The sequence below is a fragment of the Chelmon rostratus genome, chromosome 12 (assembly GCF_017976325.1).
Source record: "Chelmon rostratus isolate fCheRos1 chromosome 12, fCheRos1.pri, whole genome shotgun sequence".
NCBI classification, from domain to species: domain Eukaryota; kingdom Metazoa; phylum Chordata; class Actinopteri; order Chaetodontiformes; family Chaetodontidae; genus Chelmon; species Chelmon rostratus.
In genome coordinates, this window is record NC_055669.1 from 19,446,694 (window position 1) to 19,467,760 (window position 21,067).

At 44.7% G+C, this 21,067-nt stretch overlaps 3 protein-coding genes across 7 annotated transcripts in view; all 3 read right to left on the reverse strand.

Annotated features, from left to right (window-relative positions):
* Positions 1-639: 639 nt before the first annotated feature.
* On the reverse strand, positions 640-10,037 carry LOC121615200 (neurturin-like). Of its 3 annotated transcripts, XM_041949448.1 has the most exons (4): positions 9,937-10,037; positions 9,365-9,775; positions 3,292-3,601; positions 640-2,768 (listed from the first exon to the last, which is right to left on the reverse strand). In XM_041949448.1, the coding sequence occupies exons 3-4, from the start codon at positions 3,572-3,574 to the stop codon at positions 2,332-2,334; spliced, it is 720 nt and encodes a 239-aa protein (XP_041805382.1). In that variant the 5' UTR covers positions 3,575-3,601; positions 9,365-9,775; positions 9,937-10,037; the 3' UTR covers positions 640-2,331. The 3 variants fall into 3 exon arrangements, with proteins under 3 accessions (XP_041805382.1, XP_041805385.1, XP_041805384.1); XM_041949451.1 differs by lacking the exons at positions 9,365-9,775; positions 9,937-10,037 and adding an exon at positions 7,170-7,251; XM_041949450.1 differs by lacking the exons at positions 9,365-9,775; positions 9,937-10,037 and adding an exon at positions 6,848-7,015.
* A 2,540-nt stretch (positions 10,038-12,577) lies between these two features.
* On the reverse strand, positions 12,578-13,908 carry larp6b (La ribonucleoprotein 6, translational regulator b). Its single transcript, XM_041949012.1, has 3 exons — positions 13,892-13,908; positions 13,631-13,814; positions 12,578-13,516 (listed from the first exon to the last, which is right to left on the reverse strand). The coding sequence occupies exons 1-3, from the start codon at positions 13,906-13,908 to the stop codon at positions 12,578-12,580; spliced, it is 1,140 nt and encodes a 379-aa protein (XP_041804946.1).
* Positions 13,909-17,322: 3,414 nt separating this feature from the next.
* LOC121614780 (receptor-type tyrosine-protein phosphatase F) overlaps positions 17,323-21,067 on the reverse strand; it is a 162,440-nt gene continuing 158,695 nt past the window's right edge. For all 3 annotated transcript variants that reach the window (XM_041948846.1, XM_041948847.1, XM_041948845.1), the window contains 4 exons: positions 20,305-20,430; positions 19,154-19,308; positions 18,379-18,514; positions 17,323-17,633 (listed from right to left, as the gene is read on the reverse strand). In XM_041948846.1, the coding sequence (XP_041804780.1) occupies positions 17,565-17,633; positions 18,379-18,514; positions 19,154-19,308; positions 20,305-20,430 (486 nt within the window). In that variant the 3' untranslated portion in view covers positions 17,323-17,564. The remainder of the gene's footprint in view (positions 17,634-18,378; positions 18,515-19,153; positions 19,309-20,304; positions 20,431-21,067) is intronic.

The following is a 21,067-nucleotide window of genomic DNA, read 5'->3' on the forward strand; positions in this document are numbered from 1 at the left end:
AGGACAAGGTTGTCGTTATTTGATAGTTTTCTTATCCTCGACACACCAATGACTCTCTGACTGTCCTGTGTATGACACTCAGCCCAAATATATAGAGTTTCAGTAATTTCCAAAAACAACTTGGCTCTGTTGTTTGTAGCAGAGGTGTCTCAAACAGGCACAAATAGTGCATTCGTCTGGGACTATTTTCAGCTGCGGATTAATACACGTGGGCTCTGGTGAGTCTTTTCTGGCAGCAGGACGCTGTGGGACCCACTGAAAATAAACTACAGTTCCCATGCAGTTCTCGTCATAATGAAGGATCATGTCACCCAACAGTGTGGCTCACTGATGTGTTTTTAATCGGTTTCGGACAACAGCGGGGCTACATGGCACAGAGGAGCTCTATCAGGCTTCGTCTTCACAGGCAATACTTGTTAAGAGGATCATATGCCATATGGTTTGCTCAGTGCCTTCTGATCATCAACTTTCCCCACAGGGATCCCCGTCTACCAGCAATTTGTTTCATTATTAACAGCATCTTTCATTATGAGCGTTTTATTACTTTATTAATGTATTTTAAATTCGATCTGAGTACAAAGTATTTGACACCCAAAGATTCATAGCTGGGGACAAATGATGAACATCCATACCTCTGAAATTATGTTTATTCAGCAGACTTTATAGAATGTTTGATAAAACATTTTTTGGCACAGTTGCTTAATGATAATAAGCTGTCCCGTTTCTGTGTGGTAATCTAAATAAATATGCAAAAACCATAATTTACTTCCCAAATAAATACAATATAAACTACAATAAAAGATGCACCGCATCCACGGCCCACACTGCACCTCCTCAGGACAAAAAAAAAACAAAACAAAACACAATTTATTGTACTTCAGGCAAAAAGTTGCTATGGGTTCAAACCAAATAAAGATTGTCGAAGGTGAGAAACATGCTTCATAACTCATTTCAACAGCTTATATTCCCCTAAAACTCTACCAGGCAATACAACAAGGAGGCATTTGATGGGCCAATAAAAGGCTGCGCTGCTTTGGATCATAGAAAGTTGCAGGGTTTTATGGGCGGGTGCAAACACATTTCCACATCCCGACTCTACTTCATTGTTAGTTTTCTGTCGGCGAGAGAAAAAATAAAAGCATTTCTCTCTCACACACCTCAGATTAGCTAAAACCTCTGAGCGTAAACGTCCACAAATTACATCCAGAGCCCACACTGATGAGGTTATCTCACCTGGAATTTGAGACGTTTACGAATCAAAGTTAATGAATTCATCATGCACGCTGAATTGACTTCGTGTGTTTTGGCAATTCTTTGTGGAAAATAATTCCAGATGATTATGGGTAATTGCAATTTTAGGTTATTTGCAGAAAAGTATATATAAAAAAAGGTTTAAAATGATGATTTGTGTGTGTGTGATGAGTTATTCTATGGAGAGCAGGTGGGATCAATTTTCACGTGGTTCAGTTACTAAAGTGAGAGAGTATTTATGTGTTTTGAGAGGGGTCCTCGTCGTTAATCTACACATCAACATACAAAACACAAGAATTAAAGGTGGGTATCAAACCTGGAGCTATATCAAATTCATATCAATAACATGTTCTTTTACCTGTGTAATAACACTGCAATTAGTAACAGAAGTGCATACAAGCAGGGAAACAGGTCACAAACAGCTCAACACACCTTTAAAGTCAGAATACTCTCTGGAGACAGCTCATCACCAGACGTCAGTTTAGGTCAATGGTTCAAACTATCCTGCACAGGGCTTAAAGTAAACATTGGTGCATTACCTAGATTTATATTTCTATTTTATTTATGGCTTTGGAATTGATTTTAAGCACTTTTTTGCCTGAAAGGTGATGTACTGTCACCATTATCATCATGTGAACTGGAGTTAGTGAAGTCCATGATTTGAAGTGTAGTAACAGCAATTATCTAGTCCACCATTGCATCTATGGTTTGTACTACTACTCGAATGTAACATCACAAACATAATGCTGCTACATCGTTCGTTACACCACGGTTTACAGTGTTACTACACAGATAGAAAAGATATTAAAAACTTTTTGGTATGAACAGTCATTTTCTGTGTCTCTTTACATGGAATCCACACAAACGCAGCGCTCGCTGTCCATGTGATTCGGTTACGACGTGGGTGGACAGACGCAAGACAAAAAAAAAAAAAAAAAAATCAAGTCTGCCTGTCAGGAAAAGGTCGCCGTGGAGCAGCCGGAAAAATATTCCACAGTTTGTCTTTAACAGCATCCACGTTCAGCTGTTCCAACAGAGGCTGAGAGCAGCAGCAAGAGGTGATGAGTCCATCTCTCGGGGTCATACACACCCGCAGTTCTTCGCCGACACGTTCTGTACCGTGTGATAGCGACTGTTGTTGTCCAGGAACGAGAAGTCCTTTTCGAACGCGGTCGGCCGGCAGCAGGGCCCGTTGCTGACCTTGTCCTTGCGGCCCCTCTTCTTGAAGCCCGTCTGCATCATGTGCTTCATGGTGATGTCGTAGTTGTGCCGGTGGGCCGAGCATTTGCCGCTGCAGTAGCGCAGCAGCACCGTCTCGTCGCTGTCGTAGCCGAGACCCAGTTCGCTCACGGTCAGCTCCAGCTCCCTCAGGGAGCAGGGCTTGGGCCTCCGGGCTCTTTTAGTCCTTCGGGCCTGCTTCTCGCCCAGGCGCCGGCTCTTCCTCCGCTTCCTGTCGAGCAAGGTCCCGACCACATGCTGAAGCTCGCCCTCCGTGAAGCTCTGGAACATCATGGAAACTGACAGAGAGGAGATAGATCAACATCTGCGGACAGCTGGCAGAGGGATTATCTGAGTTTTGTGTAGTTTTGTAATCAGATAATAATCAGACGGGAAACAGGACAGATGCTTCACACAGATAGCAGTCTGAAGTTGGCAGGATGATGAAAGTCATGCACAAACAGAAGACCAGAACTTTTTATCAGACACCACGACAGCTACAAACTAGTCTTATCGCTGTCTGCATCACAGGCCGTGTTAGAATTCCCTGAAGGCCACTTAAGCTGACGGATGCCTCTCAGTGAGGCCATGTGGAACCACAGGAAAGTGGGCGTATCATCCTCTCCTGAAGGTTATAACGGTTCTATGGAGGGCCAGTGAGCTATGAGGTGCTAATTGACTGCAGATTATTGTGAGACATAAAAACCTGCTCTGTAAACAACAGAGGCAGGTACCGAGTGTTCCGCGTGAACCCCGGCACCTTTCACACGACAGCTTATCTGAGACCAGACCAGGAGGGAAGACAATAACAGTTTATCTTACATTCTGAGAGGAGGGAGTTCATGTCGTCCGCTGAGCGGGTTCTCCGTTGAAGGCCACCGATCTGCCTCGACAGCGCCGTCGCTTCTGCCGACGACGACGAGGGGGATGGCGGCGAGGCCTTGGATATCGATTCTGATGACGAAGACCGTCTTGACGAGGATGCGTACGGATATTTCATCCTGGGTTTGAACTGTCCGATAGAGGCCATGTTTCTAACGAGGAGGATGGACAGGGCTGCGCCACAGAGCATGAAGGCAAAAGTAGCACCTTTCCATAACTTCATCTTAGAACGTGGAGGAGCATTGAAACTCTGTCGGAGAGAAACGGACAAACGTCAGACATGTTCAAACAGTCACGCCTTCAAACACGCAAACCACCTTGTCGACTTGTCACATGAAAGCGCAGAGAACAATGTGAAAACTGTTATTCTCAGCGCCATCGTGTTGCTTTGACTCTCCCATGAATCCGCTTCTCTCAACAGGGCTTTTATTTTACCGTCAGTTTACTTTCTCTGATTCTGCTGTCAGCTCATTTTCACTTTAAGTGGGTTCATGATCCGCGAGCTTGACATCACTCGCTGACACCTGAGAATGCCGTGTGTGTTTAATCACTGCTGCCTGAAGAGGAAAAAACATAACATAACAATTGTGATTTCTTATTTGAACTGAAGGCAGGTTGGATTTTTTTGCAACCCTTCGCCCTTTGAATCTTCTCAAAAGTTTGTGTAACATCAAAAATACCTGATGTGGATGAGGATAGGAGTTTCTTTTCTTCGTGTCTGAGTGAAAAAACATGTTTCTTTGCAGAAAGAAATGTTCCTGAAACACGCTGTTTCAAGTGCATTTCTTCATTCACAGGAATCTCTAAACCACACCTATCTGCAGCAATGCTATATGCGATGAGGCCTCAGTGAACGTGCGTCTCTACATCCCTTTATCTTACACCGCCCCTCCCTTTCAATAGACACTGCACCACAGCAGCCACAAAACCTCATGTTTTCTTTTTCCTTATTGTCATGCTGCAGGTATTTGAGAAGTTTTACAAGCTTGCTTCTTTGTATTTTTCATATCATGTCACAAGCGAGCAAAACATTTCCCCAGAGCTGGAAATGGTACACTGACAGTGACTAACAACAAATCCAGACTGGCCTTACAAAGTGCTTTGCCAGACTGGATTCTGTAGAGTACATATACGGGCTGCTGTAGTGTTCACAATAGGACAGAATGACACATGTCTTTGTCTAGTTTTGCAGGGAAACAAAAATCTGATATAAATGACTTGTGGAAGTTTGCACTTTCAACGTGTTTTTTTGCTCCTGCAGGTCCCATTAAATGCAAAAAGCTCATGAAAAATAGTAGGACCATGTGGGTTCTGGTGGAAATTCACTTATTGTAGGTAAAAGGAAAAAAGATCTTATAGGCAAATTCAGACAGAACTCCACTGAGTCTGTTCAGGACACAGCAGAGGAGAAAATACAAAGAAGCTGCATGCATGAGCTGCAGTGGGATAAACAGCGTGTAAACAGGTATAACCAGTCCTATCAGTCACAGCTTGAATCATCACTCATAATTCCATATGGGTTTGACGTGGAAAGCAGCCTCTGCACAATGAAGGGGTAGAATGGTATTTATGTGAAAGTCAAACATTTCAGCCAGCAACCTCATTTGACACAGCAAATGAAATGAGGAGCTGCAGCCGCTGCAGACTCGATGCCCGGCTATACGTCTGACTTCCACCGCTTTTCACTCTTTAATCACCACGCGTGATAGATAGGCGCCTCGTGGAAAGCCTCATTTTGTTTCTGCTGGTTCAACACCAACTCCTAACACCGGAGCCGTCACATGCCCCTTCTCTTAATATGATGCATTTACAATTTAAAAAGAGCCAGTTTGTTATGATGTATGGCGAAGGATGAGATCATTGTTTTCTTACACTATTAATAGGTCAGGCCAGGATGATTACTCAGCCTCGGAGTTAGCCGTTTCACACAGCCGCGATACATCAGCGCCTGCGGCCTGTTCGCTCCGTGGCTCATCTTAATAAAACAATTAACTCGGAAAAAACAGACGAGTCTCAGTCGCAGACACTGGATGAAGCCTGGCCGTCAAATATTGATCTCATGTCCTTGAAGACACCGTGATTGTCATAATTGCTCCACTCAGAAACACATTAGTCCCATCTGCAGTCGATTGCCGCCAATAAAAGTGCCAAGGAGCATTCAGCAGCTTGTTCGGATGGTCACGGATGATTAATCAGAACAGATATTTAATATCTACCACTGGCCCCCGCTGTCACGGACATAAATAAACAGATATTGATGGAGGAAGAGGCACCAGTGTTTTCTTAGGAGAGCAACGGAAAGACATGAATGAGCGGTCCACTTCCTGAAAGGACGAACGCTGCTGTTTTCCAGCAAACAGAGAAGAGCAACAACGCAGAGGATATAGCTGAACCCCAGGGGACTCTGCAGCAGAAGGAAAAGCCATCCTCAAACTGAGACATAAAAGTGCAGATGAGTCACTAAGACAACTAAAACAGCTCCCACACAGACGCAGCACGTCTGGCCCAAAGCACCGGCGCTGATGTGCCCATGCACGCTCCGAGATAAGGCCAGACGGACGCGAGAGGCCCAGAACAAACGCAGAAAACCACCTATTCACGACGAGAACAGACGAACTCTGCACGCATGAGAGCTCTCATTAGGATTTTGTGTTTGTAGCGGGAGTGAATCTGAGGTATGTAAAGAAAGAGCACACCTGATGTTTGCTGTCAGCCATGTGTCACCTGAAGAGCTACCAGCAGAGTGAAAACACTCCCAGAGGATCATTAACGTGTTTGAGGCGAACCATGAGAGTGGATTGCGAAGCCAAGAATTCCTCAGTCTGTATGTCAAAGCCATTCCTGAGACATTATGCACTCTCCGACGCATGCATCGTACACTGGAGCGATGCCCAACCCTCAACCGAGCTCTTGTTGTGACTCAAAGATCGCATTATTTCAAAAGGCACAATAAAATTGATGTTTTCGAGGAATAATTGGGTCAGTGGCCATGGCGCTGCTAAGCTGGCGGTAATGTAATTACAGCAGCATGGCACTCGCGTCCTCCCCTCCCTCCCTCGCCAGAAGGAGACACTCAACAGAATACCACAGCCCGTGGAAGATGAACTAGAGATCTGTCAAAATGGGGATAAGGGGCGTCTGTGGTTAACACTTCTGAATGAAGCCGGCAGACAGGGGATGCCTTCTTGTCAGCTTGCTTGGATCTTGACCAGTGTGACATGATTGCAGCGGGAGAAGATCATAGAAAGGAATGAATGAATGAATGAATGAAGAGGCTTCTTTGTGCTGGAAAAGAAGAGAAAAGCAGACAGCAACTTTTATGCCTCACCACTCTGTAGAATTCACTCCTATACATTCCCTGAATACAGCCTGTAGTGTGTCACTCACTCTCCCTCCCTGTGACTCACACACACAAATGCAGCAATTGCGTGGTTTCGCTTTTCCCGAATCATATGATATGACGCCGGCTCATGTAGAAATCGAGGTAAAGCCTAACCTTCCATCGTTGTCCAGACGCTCACTTCCCTTCCAGGGCGCGCACACGCTCCCAGCAGCGCCATCGCATAACACTAGATAATCCATCTTACATAATACTGCAGCTTCTTGATATCGAGACACGTCCACAGGTCTAACCATTGTGTATCTGCCTCGGCACAACCTGAGGCCTCCAACTGCGGAGCGCTACAACCACGCTGTGTGTTTCCAGCTCGGCTCCACCCATGTGACTGCTGCCTCTGCGCTACGCTGAACACACCCCGCAAATACCTGCACTGTAAAGATAACAGAGGAGCATAACAAACAGCGGGAAAGGCACCTACTGTGTTGTTGCAAGGAAACAACGTGCTTTAGGGAGTCCCAGTGAGGCATTGTCTTGTCTTTTCCCTCTTAAGTGAGCATCAGGAGGCCTGGGGACAGCTAGAGAGTGCTTGGGGAGGTAATAGGGACATATTCCAAAGATCAGGGCGGGATTAGCACTAATGCCTGCCGGCTTTATCTGCAGTCACGTGGGTTAACACCTGGCTGCAGTGTTGGTGGCGGAGCCCGGGCCTTTGCTGTATGTGTGTGTGCGTCTGCGTTAATCCATCAGACACCTCTAACTCAGGGGTTAGGCCGGCATGCAGGGCCAACAGAGAAAGCACCAGCAGGCCCTTCTTCTTCCCCCTCCTCTAAAACCTGTCCTGCTTTCAGTCAGAGTAATGAAGAAGAAAAGTGACATGCTCAGTTTGTCAGATCGGTAGTGTTGGCACCGGGGTAGGCCAAAAAGGCTGTAAAATAAAGTGGATGTTCTGAGCCAGGATTGGCTGTTCTAAATCCAGCCTTGGTTCTAATGCAACTGAAAAAGGCTTAGGTTAGACTGTGCTGTAATTTTGCTGGGCAACCGCTTCTGTTGGCTCGCGCTCTGTCACTCAGTAACCATAGGATAATTAAAACAAGCCTGTTCCTCGTTAGTGGGAAAGCTGCCGTTTGTTATTGAGAAGAAACACCGAAAGGGGAAAACATGTGCGGGTAATTTTTATGCTCGCTGTATAAATGCGACTCCTGCATGCCTTTGACCCCCTGGATGTAGGTGAGTGGTAAAAAAGGTTGGATTTTGGAAGCCCCACATCTTGCAGATTTATACAGATTAATCCAGTGACCTAACAGGCGAGGACGAAATCTTCACAGCTCAAACCTGTTGCTGTCAGGGTGGCGTTAATGAGGTGTGGGGGGAAGATACACTTAGAGATGCACAGTTGACACCTGTCCCAATTCGTCTGCCCCTTTCTATTACTGGCAGCGTTTAGTTCTGACATGCATTTAAATAGCCTTGGGAACAGACAAAGAGGTTACATGAGGCTTGGCAGGCCAACGCCACCTTGCCTCATCATTTTTGAGTGAGCTGCAAGGAAGATTGATGTTGTCTCCGCTACTTTATAAAGAAGAGTCTGGGCTGCTAATCTGTCCATGCCAGATCCTCTTTTAACACAACAGCGTAGCCTCTAAACCCATGTTAAACATGTTGATGTTGCTGTTACAAAAGGCTGACGGCCATCTGGCACACGCTGAATACCACTTTCAAATATGACCCACGCCAGCAAGCACAAGCACGCACAAACATCTCAGATATGACATTTTACGTCTCTATAAGCCTGTGCACTCTACAAACGACTATTAATTATTTGCATGCACAGTGTATATTTGAGCAAGGATCTGAGAGAAGAAATATGCTGATGAGACGATGAGGAGAGGTGCATCCGCTCAGCCTCCCCTTCAGTTTCCTGCAGTTATGACCAGCTTTGGCAGGTTATGAAAGTTGAACAGCTCAATTGACTTCAGGCTTAACCTCTACCCGGCCTCTCTGGGCTCTGCTAGATGCAGCATAATCTCTCATATGATATGGGCTTAGTGAGAGGGGATCATCACTTCAGGAAAATGCCCATAGTGAGCATCATCAAGTTTGCTCCATTATATTTTTAGATGGCAGTTTTTACCTATTTTAACTCTGCTTCTGATCTAAATGATTAAAGGTGCAGCTCTGCAAGAAATACATCTCTAAAATGCTGAACAAAGAGAAAAATTATGATCTGAAAGCACTTTTTTGTTAAAAAAAAAAAAAACTAAAAGCAGGGCTCCAATTGTTTGGGAAAGTTTGGAGAGCAATTATGCATGACAATGAAGCAAACCACCCTATTGGCTACGTGACAGGAAAAGAAACTATTCCTCCCTGACCAAATAAACTTGTCTGCATGGTGAGAGGCGGCTGAAATTCTGCAGGAATATAATAATTCTTCTTCTGGTCCCACACAGTGGCATGGCCCTTGTAATCAATGGTAACCGCTCTGCAAACATTTCGTGACAGGCCTCCGTGCACTACTGACATGCGCTTCCAGCAAGGGCCGCTTGTTGATACAGATAATCCAACGTGTGTTTTCTGCCACTCAAGCACTTGGTGAGGCATCCCTGTCAGCGGCACCTAACGCCTTCCCCATAAGCCGCCGGCTTAAACTAACAAAAGAAGATGCTGTGTCCTTACCGTTCGGCCGGCTAATCCAGACTTAGCTGCGTGGCGTCGTCTTCAGCTGACCTCCACAGGCAAGTGCTGGCTGGGTAAGTCCATCATCATCAAAGGCGAGAAGCGAGGGCAGGACTCCTGCTTGTTCCCTTGAAAATCATCACAACTCCCTGCAAGTAGGAGAGGTGTCCTGACTTGATTCAGGTCCAGACTGTTTTATCCGTTTATCATATTTTGCACTTCCACAGAACTATGTTTTATGTTGCAAAGATCAAGATCAACATTCCTCTGAATGTATGTGTGCACTTCATGGCACTCAGGTCGATCCATCCAAGAAGAGGAGAGTTGGTTTCTGGCTCACTTCACGAAAACTTCTGTCATCATGCTTCTCCGTGCATTCGTCTGGTCCCGCTTTTTTGCACAAACCTGAACCTGCAACAGAGAAACAGAGCAAAAAAGAGGTGTGGTGTCACTTAATAAACAGATCTTACAGATACCTTAACTTTTATTCCATCTGTTGTGAATCACTTTCCACTTAATCATTTTATCTCCATGCAGCAGCACTGTTGGAAAGCTAATCGACACCTCCTTACCCTCTCTCCAGCAGCAGGTCTTCTCTTTAGCTCCGAGGAGGGGAACTCTGCGGGTTGAGAAGATGGGTTAGGGTGAGGAGGGAGAGCGTGGTTACCGTAAGCGGAGCAGAGTGCTTCTCTGATGCCTCTGCCTGCCTCCCCCCTCAACTGTTGCTCCTCCTCCTCCATAGTTGTGCTTGTGGGCCGAGTCGGATTACTCCTGACATGATAATCTCCCTGGCTCTAGCTCCAGGAGCACTAAAGGATGCTTTGGCCTGAGCAAGGGCTTACATTTACCTTCTGCCGCAAGAGAGTCTACCATCTTAAGTGGGTGAGTGGTAATAGCCTCAATTGGGCAGATCAGTGCAGTCAGAGGGGTCTGGAGAAGCAAGTGTCTTTCAATCTTTTAGGGGGAATTAAGAAGGTTCACAATTGGTTTAAAGGGTGCTAAGACAACACTAACCCCAGTTAAATAGAATTATCACAGCAGAGGTATTCCATGATGATTCAATCTACAGTTGGCTGGAGATAAAAGCGGGGCTGTTGTTGTTGAGAATCCCACGTTCACGTCTCCTCCAATACAAACCAGTTTTTTAGCCGTTGAGCTTTGAGCAGCAAATGAGGAGCAGATGGTTGTGCTTTTGGAAGGTATCAGGCACTCCAGACTGCAATCTAAATAAATACCCCATCCACGGAGGAAATGCGTCAGGTGTGTGGGGTCGGTCGCGTATAAACAAAGGCCAACCAGCTCGGAGACGAGTGAAGCGATGCATGGAGGGAGAGAGAAGAGAGAGACGCGAAGTCTTACAGGTGTTGTTCGCGAGCATAAACCAGTCACATAAATCTACATCCCGATCTGAGCAGAATTAATGGTCCGTCGCTAAGGATGTCGAAAGAAGGCAGCCATCTCCGAGCAATAAAGTCGGGGCAACAACAGGAAGCAAATTATTTGCTAACAAATATCTCATTCTAACGCCATGAGTCATTCCCGTAGCCTCGGGCCAAATTATACACAAATCACGCTTTGCAAAGTTCCACCAGCGAGGCGGAGACGTGGCCAAGCGCTAACTTTCAAGGACTTGCAACTTCCTCAGTGATGACTGCGAGAAAAAGGGGGAAACCAAAGGAATCTTTACTCAGGCTTTGTCTCATACCAAAAATGTGTATTGATGGATGTTTTGAGGTTGTTGTCTCAGTGACCTAAAGTGTAGCTTTCATGTGAAATCCAGAGTGGGTCCAACACAAACTCTCCATTTCACTTCAGCTTCAACCCTTCAGCACTGACCCGGAGGACAACCGCGCCACAAATCAAGAGAGGACTGGTGCTCTTCTTCACGCTCCGAATATTTTGGTGATAGTAAGCAGGTGCAATGTGCAAAATCAACCCGGATCCTCTCCGAAAAAAATAAAAAAAAAACATGAGAATTAGTACAACTAACTTGTTTGACATGCACCTCAATTACTGGCCCGAGAAGCCTGTGTAAATACATAATGACTCCCGGTTAGCGAGGGGTATCGTGCTTTTCTGCCCTTGAAAAGGAACAATCAGCACAAAAACATTTCCTGACATGAGGCAGGAACATTTCAGCTCCGTACATATTGTTCACAGATGTGTAAAGTTTTCACAGACAAGCCCCCGCTGCAATAAAAGCCCAACAGCTGTTAATTGCTAAATCAAGTCAGAGACAATAAGAGTGACACACTTGATCTGTATATACTGCAAAGTCTCACTCAACAGCTCAGATTACATTAGTCACGAAGACAGTCTGACATCCAGTATATACAAGAGAAAAAAAACAACAAAGCAATGTTTCCAATTTCAATATGATAGAATCCTGTAGACTTCGGATTGAATCTTTTCCACTGGGCGTGGATGAGTGAAGAAACACATTTTGTTTAGCTTTGGGCAAGATTTTAAGGAAGCCCTCAATCAGTAACACTATAAACACACCATTCCAGTGGAGGTGTCATTAGAAAGGCTCTGGAAGCAAGGCGCAACACTGCTACTATGCTCCTCTTGCACAAGATGTGGTTTGATGATTGGACAAGTAGCCTTCAGCCAAATGTCATCGCAGCGAGTGGAAACTACTTTTTAGAGAACCAAAATCTAAACAGGCATTGGTGAAAAAGATGCAGCGAGACAATGAGGGCTTTCTCTTCATGTTGAAAGACAGCACCTCTTGCTAGAGAGAAAGTAGTAACAAGGTAAATTCATCCTGCCCCAAGAACAAATATACACTGCAATTTGCAGTTGTGACCAGAGGCGCTGACGCCCCGGCGGTGCAGGGGCCACTGGGGTTTCGAGAAGGGCCAGTGAGGATTGTGAGACTTTTACTTCAGCACCTTAACACCTCGGTTTGAGTAACAATTCACATGTCCATTTACATGCATTGCAGTGTATTTACTTCCTACGCAACAACAGCTTGACAAGTGGGACAAAGTCAGTGTTTAAAATAACACAGTTGTGAACACAGCTAAATGCTGCCCCCATCTGTCAGTGGTTTACAACTACATGCAACCCAGAATAAACAGAAACCAAAACTTCCATACATTTTCTTATTTAATGCAAAAAATCTCTATTTTATTATCTTCATCAGCTTTTAAATCTTTATAGTGTGCTGTTGCCTGACAAATTTGCCAATGTCATCCAGCACAGGTGCTATTACTCCACGCAAGGGAGAGTTGATCCCTGCAGCGGCCTCCCTCTGCTGTGAAAGCCCTTGGTGCCGTCAGGGCCGAAGGGCTGACGCAGCACTCTTTGCACCCAGCGGAGAGCGTTCAGGTGCCCTGCCACCTTGGGGTTTAATGCGCTGGCTGCTAATTTGCGCCTGAGCACCCAGGGGCTCTGAAAATTACCTTTATCACAGTTTCCAGAGCACCTGCTCATCCTAATGTACCTCTGATTCAAACCAGAGAGGAAGTGGCTGGAACAGCTGGCGATGATCTGCTCAGAGGTTCTTTGGTTGGGGTTTTCCGAGGACTCTCCGGGATGAGGTGGGTCTGGAGTCTCGTCAGAAACTTTAACCGGTGAAGAGGGTTCCGCCTGGGCTGAATCCCCTGAGGTTTCATGTGGATTTTCCTGGGATCTTTCAGGAGGGTCCTGCTTGTTTTCCTCTGTTGGTTCCTTCTTGGCGATGGGGTGCACTGACTGGAAGCCCAAAGGTTCCACATGCATTCCCTCACCATTAGACTTCTGCTCCTCTGCTTTCAGGGCAATGTAGGCCTCACGAACTGCCTCCAAATGGTCAAACTTCACCACTGCGCACAGAAGCCGGCCAAGCTTTTTGTGACGCTTGGCGTAGCACTGCAGCTCCTTGGGAAGCTCTTCGCCAGGATGCAGGATCCAGACTGAGGCGATGCTGCCGTGAGCGCTGAACTTCTGGAGGATCCCCTCAGAGAGTGAAAGGTGCTCCGGGCCTCCTGCGGTTTCCTCCACAGAAATGTTCCAGGCGAGGAGGAGCTTGGTGGTGGGGGAACACAGCAGCCATTTGGGAAGCGGCTCTCTCCGCCTCACTTTGGTGCATTTGGCATTCACCTCCAGGACGTCTGAGTTCTCTGCTGCTGCTAGAGTCGTGCACCAGTTTGTGGTCAAGACCTTTATCTGTGACAAACAGTGGCAACTTCAGCTGTGTTTGCACTTTACTGGGTTGTTTCTGTTCAGACTGATGGAATGTAAACACCACAGAAAGCACATGAAATCTTGCTCTTTTCTTACCTGTTTCAAACAAGTGAGGAGCTTGAGACTGACGTAGCCCTGCTTGTTCTTCTGCACATGTTTCAGCAGGAAGCAGTTCTTTGCCAGGTGGCTGTCGGAGAACAAATCCTCCAACTGTGTTTTAATCTTCAAGCAGAGCAACTCACCCTCACGGTCTCCATCATCTTGGGCAGATTGTGGATCTCTACAAGAACACATGACTCAGCATCATGGTTTTCTGCAATGCAGATTAGCCAATCATATGTTTTCAAGTGTTCTTACCCAGCTGGATAACTCATTGTATCTCCTGTGGATGGTGGTAACAGGTGTTGTTTGGGCTCTTTCTTAGTAAGGCAGGTATGTAGGAAAAGCAGCAGCTGCATCAAGTTAATACTACTGACTGGAGAAAAACATGCACCTGGATACAGTTCATACAACCACAATTCTGTCAGCTGGTTCTGTGGGATCCAAAACAACAATTTGTAAAATGCTACAAGCAGAACCACCTCTGCCACTCATCATACAAAGGTTTATAAAGGAAGGTGAACAAACTATTAGCTGTCATAAACAGAATATCATCACGGCTAAAACTAAGGCCCATTCTGCACAACGGAGATGACGGCTGTGTTTCAGTGTCATCATCCTAACACAAAACAGCAACATCATTAAAGGTGTGACTTTCTGCAGCATCAGTCATGATATCGCTGAATCCCAAACACACGATACGAAGCAGGACTTCAGTGTAAAACAGCAGCAATCATCAGCCTTTGAATCCAGCTTTACATCCTGTGTGTGAGCTTTTGTCTTAAAAATACTTCAGTTTCTGCTACTGCGTGAATCATTCCCACATGCTGAAAGACACAACAAATCATTTACATGTTTGTTTCTTTCCATATGTTCCAATCATTGCACACGGGATAAACACACTAACCCAAACCTTCGCGGGCTTTTCCACAGACACAGCATCCCCACTTCTTTGTTTTTTCTTTTTCTTTTTTTACTGTTGTGTGACATGCAGAGGCAGTGATTTAACGGGCTGTGTGGGCTGCTGCTGAGTAAACTGCAGTGAGTGCTATGAAAGAAAAAAGGCTGGAAAAAAAAAATCAAAGCACCTGAAAACTTCTCATCTCTGTAAGATGAAATGCATGTTATAAAATAAGCAGGCACGTTAAAAAGAGCTGAAACCATCTGTAATTATCAACACATCTGCTTCATCAGAGCGCCGTGGGTGTAGTTTGATCTGATTTGATCCAACAACTATCACGAGATGAAGCGCCCTTAAACACTCCTCATTCACTTCATCACTATATAATAAACGCTACAACAGTATTTAACACTGCCGTGAGTGCGTCCTCGCTGTCAGGTGAAGTGTTACATGACTGCAGTTTTCCCATCCACATAATAGGAGGACATTGCATTGTGGGATTGCTAGCAGAAAGTGGTGTACATGACTTGGATGCTACTGTTTGGTGGATAAATGGCACACTAAGAATCCAGAGGCATCAACTGTGTGGGTGCGATTTGATTGACAGTGTCTCCATGGCAACATAACAACCCCAAAACTAGTTAGATTTTGATTCTTTAACTTCTACATTCTGATTGGTCTACAAAAGTATGCAACATCGTCTTTCTCCAACAGAGCCCCCGCCCACCTCAAACCAGTCAAAAGAGCACAAGCAAAAAACAGAATTACAGGACAAATCTCAGGTGGAAAGACCTTCATGAATAATAAGATAAACTCCATCTGCTGTTTGAGAAGATGGTGAAAAATTAACCATGAGTTAAGATTTTGGCACAAATAATCTTGTATTTGGTAAATAACAAGTGTGCACTTTGAACATTAAGGTGCATTGTTGGAACAATCATTAGAAATGCCTTGAAACAAAGGACACATGATACCCAACTAAAACTATTTTGGTCATACATCAGGAAGTGTTCCTGGGCAGAACAACGGGCAACATCTCTGGCGAGGGGAGATAAAGTTTCCTGGCGACCATGAAGACGAAGAGAAAAAGATTCAACAGGTAAAAATGAAGCAGTTCACAACAACAGGATCAAGAAACGAAGCGTCACAAGCCGGGATTTGTACAAAAACCCAATTATTTAACTTTATTAACATCAATGTTTTTTCTTTTTCATCAACAGTTTCTTTTTAAATTCCAGTTCTTTATCAACAAATAGAAAACAGACTGTGTGTACAACAGATCGAACCCCTACAGCACTAAGCATTCACAAGGTAAAAATGAACATTTTAGTTTTTCGCCAGCCTTTTCAAGTCCCCCCTCCCTCCCACCACCGCCGCCGCCGCCGCCGCAGCCTTCAGGCCTCTCGGATCAGACGCTCCCCTCCTGCGGCCTGTGTGGGAGAAGACGTGTGCTTGAGTGATGCGATGGCCCGCGCTGAGTGAGGAGTCCTCCATTTTGATGGGTGGGGTGGGGGGTTGTGCTGTTTTTCCTCAGTCAGACAACCAGCTGTCGAAATTACATTGGTAGTACAGTAGATACGACGGTGTTTCCATTAATACACACTCTAGGACTGCAGGCTCTCTGCAGTCTCTAGGGTTGGTAGATCAGCAGAATGAATCCTTTTTAACAATATACCTTTGAAGCTGTGTATATATCTATGTGTAATTGTACATATATATAATCAATCATAATTATATATATATATATATTTATAGTTCTATTTCTGTATAAAATAATATCAGGTTTCAGTCCAAAGGGCTGAGTCTCTCTCCCTCTGGTAGGAATGGTTGATTCTGTACAGGTGCCAGCGTTCATGGCTCTACTCCTCGAACCACTTCCGCTCCTTTCGGCCTCGTGTGGTTCAGCTCCAGCGAACCGACCAGGCTAGTGGGCAGTGAGGAGATGGGAGGGACTTGAAGAGCAACAATATTCAGAGATCAGGGAGTTTATTTTCTGTCAACTACCCTTTGGGTATAAAAGTCTGTTTTCCTCAGGTAAGTTCTCCGCTGTGGAGCATGAAGGCCTCAATGCCATAGGCTTCTGATGAAAAACAAAAGGAAACACAAAAAACCATAGAAATCATGTGCTTTCCATTTCTGTACACCGCTGATTTAGTCTCTTCTTAGCTCATTCACTTTATGTTTTATATCTAGCTACCATGTTTACAGAAGGACAAACTTTAGCAAGTGTGTGCTCTGAAATCAGTTTTCTCGAAGTTGATTTTTTTTTTAATCGAAAACAGCAAGTGAAAAGGCATTTTTTTTTTTACTTATTGAACTGAGTAAGACCAAAAACAATGTTTACGACGCATAATATGAATAAAACAATAATGTCATGTGATAAAAGAAATCTGACAGCAGCTCAGAGAACAGTGGTCCTCCTGTATTAGTATCTAGGAACGTGTTAAAAATACATGTCCCTTGTGCTAAAGTACCCTAAAATAAAAATATAAAATAAAAAAGTACCGATTATGAAAATAATGCGCGCCCCAGGCCGGGCAGTTTAAGACAGAAGAAATGTCTGATGTTAAAATGATTATTCAAAACAACAAATATGCTAAACAATAACATTTGACATGATGAATCATAATATTGACAATAAAATTAACAGAAAAACAGAGAGAACGCTCTCTTAGTGCTACCAGTAGCCTTTGACAATCAGGGAGGTTTGGCTTCGACGGAGCAGAGAGGCGAGCTGCCGGTCTGCGCTGTCGCTTCTGTACAAGAGTTGTCATATTTGTCATAGTCATCGTAATGTTCCTGTTATTATTTTTAAAGCAAAATCTCATGTGGTTGGATAAGTCGGCATGGATCTCTGTGATTGGTTCAACCCGTCGCCGGGTCTGCAAGCGCGTCCCTTTCTCCTCCCCCCCGGTAGCTGCGGGGAGGGGGGTCGGGTTTTAGGGGGTCAAGAGAGTGGATGGTGGCTGAGATGGGACACTTGGCACACTCCTGAGAGGTCTGACCAGGGAGGCTGCTCGGCGGGAGTGGTTATGTTGCATAGTGGTCAAAGCTCCCCAGGTACTCCAATGCTGCCCTGTAGCACAACTGGTACTGGTCCTGGAGGGAGGGAGGAGAAGCAGAAAGCTCCGTCAGACTGTCTGCATGCACGTGTGGGACATATATATCACAGATCGGACCTATAATTCTGCTGCTCCGGTCTGGTTTCTACACCTGACATCTACTGCACATCTGTCCTGAAGAGGGATCCCTTCTCACATTCTTTGTCCTGTTGGAGGGTTTTTTAGCTGTTTTAGGATGTAGAGAGTGTCGTGTGCTTCACAGATTGCTAAAGTAAACCAAAGTAATAAAGTGACTCTTCTCTAAAGCTATAGCTGGCTGTGTTTTAGGGTACAGCTAATGGGGATCCTCACAGATAAACAAATATAGCTGGAGCAATTAGGAGTGTTTGCACTAGAGGCACTAATGAAACGACAGCTTTCTGTGTCACGCTAATCTGACTTTTTTCATCTTTAAGTGTTTTCGTACTCATTTAAATTCACACTGTGACTTCTTCAGTATGTTTTTAAGATGCTTTGCTTGTTTGATGTATTATGTGCTTATTAATTCTTAATTTGAGGAATATGGACACTGGACCTCTGTGAGAGCACCTGCTCAGGTTACTATGAGATTTCTAAAGCACCTCTAAAGTCTCTATTAAAGAAGAATTTGTCAGTAAGACAAAAAAGGACATTTAGATAAGATCAAATCTTTGTTCAAATATACAGTATTGACTTTGGAACACCTTCCTGTCACTGTGGGATACTGAGCATGAACAATATGCCCGTCAGCACTCTGTTCTTACCTCGGTCTGCACCATGGCAGGCCGCTGGGTGCGAAGCGTCTTCACTGTCTGGAAGAGGTCGACCACTCCTTCGTACCTCATCCTCTCCAGCACGATGCTGAGGGTGATGAAGACTCCGGTCCTGCCCACCCCGGCACTGAGGAGAACACACACACACACACACATAGAAGAGTTTTATTACATCTCCAGTCTAAGGCTCATAAACTCTTTACTGTTCAAAATTCAGGAATTAAAGCTCATTGTACTTGGCAACTCATTTCAGCCGCTCTGAATAAGGAAGCCTGACCAGACTGCGCCTTTATGAAAAAGTGTCTGACCTGTGCGCATGTGACATGAATTATAATGCCTATTTTTGTTTCTTTTGTTCTCATAATGCGCTGTATACATTATACACGAGCACCAGCACCACAAACTAAAGCCTCCTGAATTACCATAAAGCTGAATAAATGCCTCTTTTAAGGAGTTTCAACACAAAATCAAAATTAAAACCTTCATGACGGCAGGACTTAGGCAGACCTAAGAAATTATTTTCAGTCAGGTGTACCTAATAAACTGGCAACTGAGTGCAAGTTGCAGAAACTAGAACATTTTGGAACTGGATTTAAATGTGATTTTTCACACAGATTACAAACCATTTGAAAATGCAGAGATGACTCTGCTACATTCAGCCAGTAACACTTGCAAACAGGTACAAAGCTCTGAAGCAGCAGTTTTCCTTTATGCCTGCAGATTTGTCTTAATTTCACGATTTATCGGAGCCACTTTTCCTCCTTACCTGCAGTGTACAGTGATTGGTCCATCCTGTCCGAACTGCTCCTTGGTTTTGTGCACTTGTCCGATGAAATCAATGAAGCCTTCTCCAGTTTTTGGCACTCCTTGCTCGGGCCAGTCAGTGAACTGGAACTGGCGGATTGTTCTGGACTGGCCGTCCTGAGGGGCAGCAAATAAGGAGTTTAAGTAGGTTTAAGAGGCATTGATGAGTTGAAAGACTGACAAACAGATGTTTAATTCATCTCTATGAGCACACAACCCTCTCAGTTTGCGCTTCACACATCTCTCTCTTTGTGGCCCTCGCTTTGAAACGCACTCAACAAACAAACACAATAGCACAGCTTCTCAGTCGAGGTCCATGAGTAGTGTAACCCTCATCATCTAATTTACACCTGGGATGCAATATGAATAATGTTGACGACCTGGTTGGAGAGGAAACCAGTCAGGATTTGGCACTCGAGGATGAGGACTGACTATCACTTAACTGCAACATGGAGTCACACATTTGACAGCACAGTGGTGTCAGCATGTGTCAATCAAATGCTTTTTTTTGGTGCATGATAAGAATTTACTTCCAATCTACGTCTCCTTCAATGCACATACTGTACATGTGAAAGAAGGAGTCGATGTGGGATTAGAGTGTTGCTGTGCTGTGGGCCTTCTGATGACAGTAAAGTATATTTATAGCCCATTGAAACTACTGCATCACAGGGAGTTGAAAAACTGGCCCTCAGGGATTGGAGGCTATGCTTTTCATGTATTTTCACAGTGATCTCGAAACACACACACACACACACACACACACAGACAATCCATAGAGCAAGCACACTGCTACTAAATCCGGGTAAACATGTTTGATGGTGCATTCACTTGATGTCAACCTGTCAGGAGAAATAACACGGGATGCGTTCTGATCATCTCTACCTTGAAATCACAGTCGGTATAATTCTTAACACTTAGTGCGACTGTCAGCATTTGTATGAAAACCTAAAATTAAGATGGATTTGGGTTGGATGGTTGTATTTGTGTAAAATGCCAATCAATCCTCACCCCCTCTCACACCCCACCAAGATATATATACACACACACACACACACACACATACACCTTCAAGAACACACAGAAGGGCAAACACACAGAGCGAATCCAGCATACCCTGGCATCTGTGACTTTGAACTCTCTGAGGATGTACTGGGGCATGTTGTACTCAGCCATTGGATCCACCACAAAGTACTGGTACCTGGCTGAACGCTCCGCTGGCCAGTACTGATGGCACTTCTCCTGCAAAAGAAAAGGGAGGAGAAATTTTAGGCACCTACATTTGAAGAATCTTTTTCCAAACACATTCAAGAAGAAAACTGACGTGGCATTGCAGGATGTGATTAGCGCAGCTTTCTGTAAGTTGTCGTTTTGAGTCATGAGAAGGTCTCTGCTTACAAAAGAGATTTGAGATTAATCTGTGGTTTTGAAATATTGTCAGATTCATCTCAGGTGGAAAAATATTTACCTAATTCGTTTGTGTGCTTAACTACAGCGATGATGTGCATGATTGTTTTTATTTCATGAACTGTGATTACGGATGAGAGGGTAATAAAAGCTATAAAATGCAGTCGATTGCTGTCACAATCACCTGCATAATCACAAAAACCTTCTCAGTCAGATACATTATGGATTCAATCAAGCTGATACCATGATTAGTGCACTGATTTTTTCCTTAAAGGAGTAGTTTGGGAGTTAGATGTGATGATTGATACCACCTTCATGCCATCCCCCTTAAATATATGAGGCTGGAGCCTGCAGCTAGTTAGCTTAGCTTGCATAAAGACTGGAAACAGCTAGCCTGGCCCTCTCCAAAGGTAAAAAAGTGGTGTGAAAGGTTAACCAGACCTTTGATTCTATCTGGCTAGCTGTCTCCCCC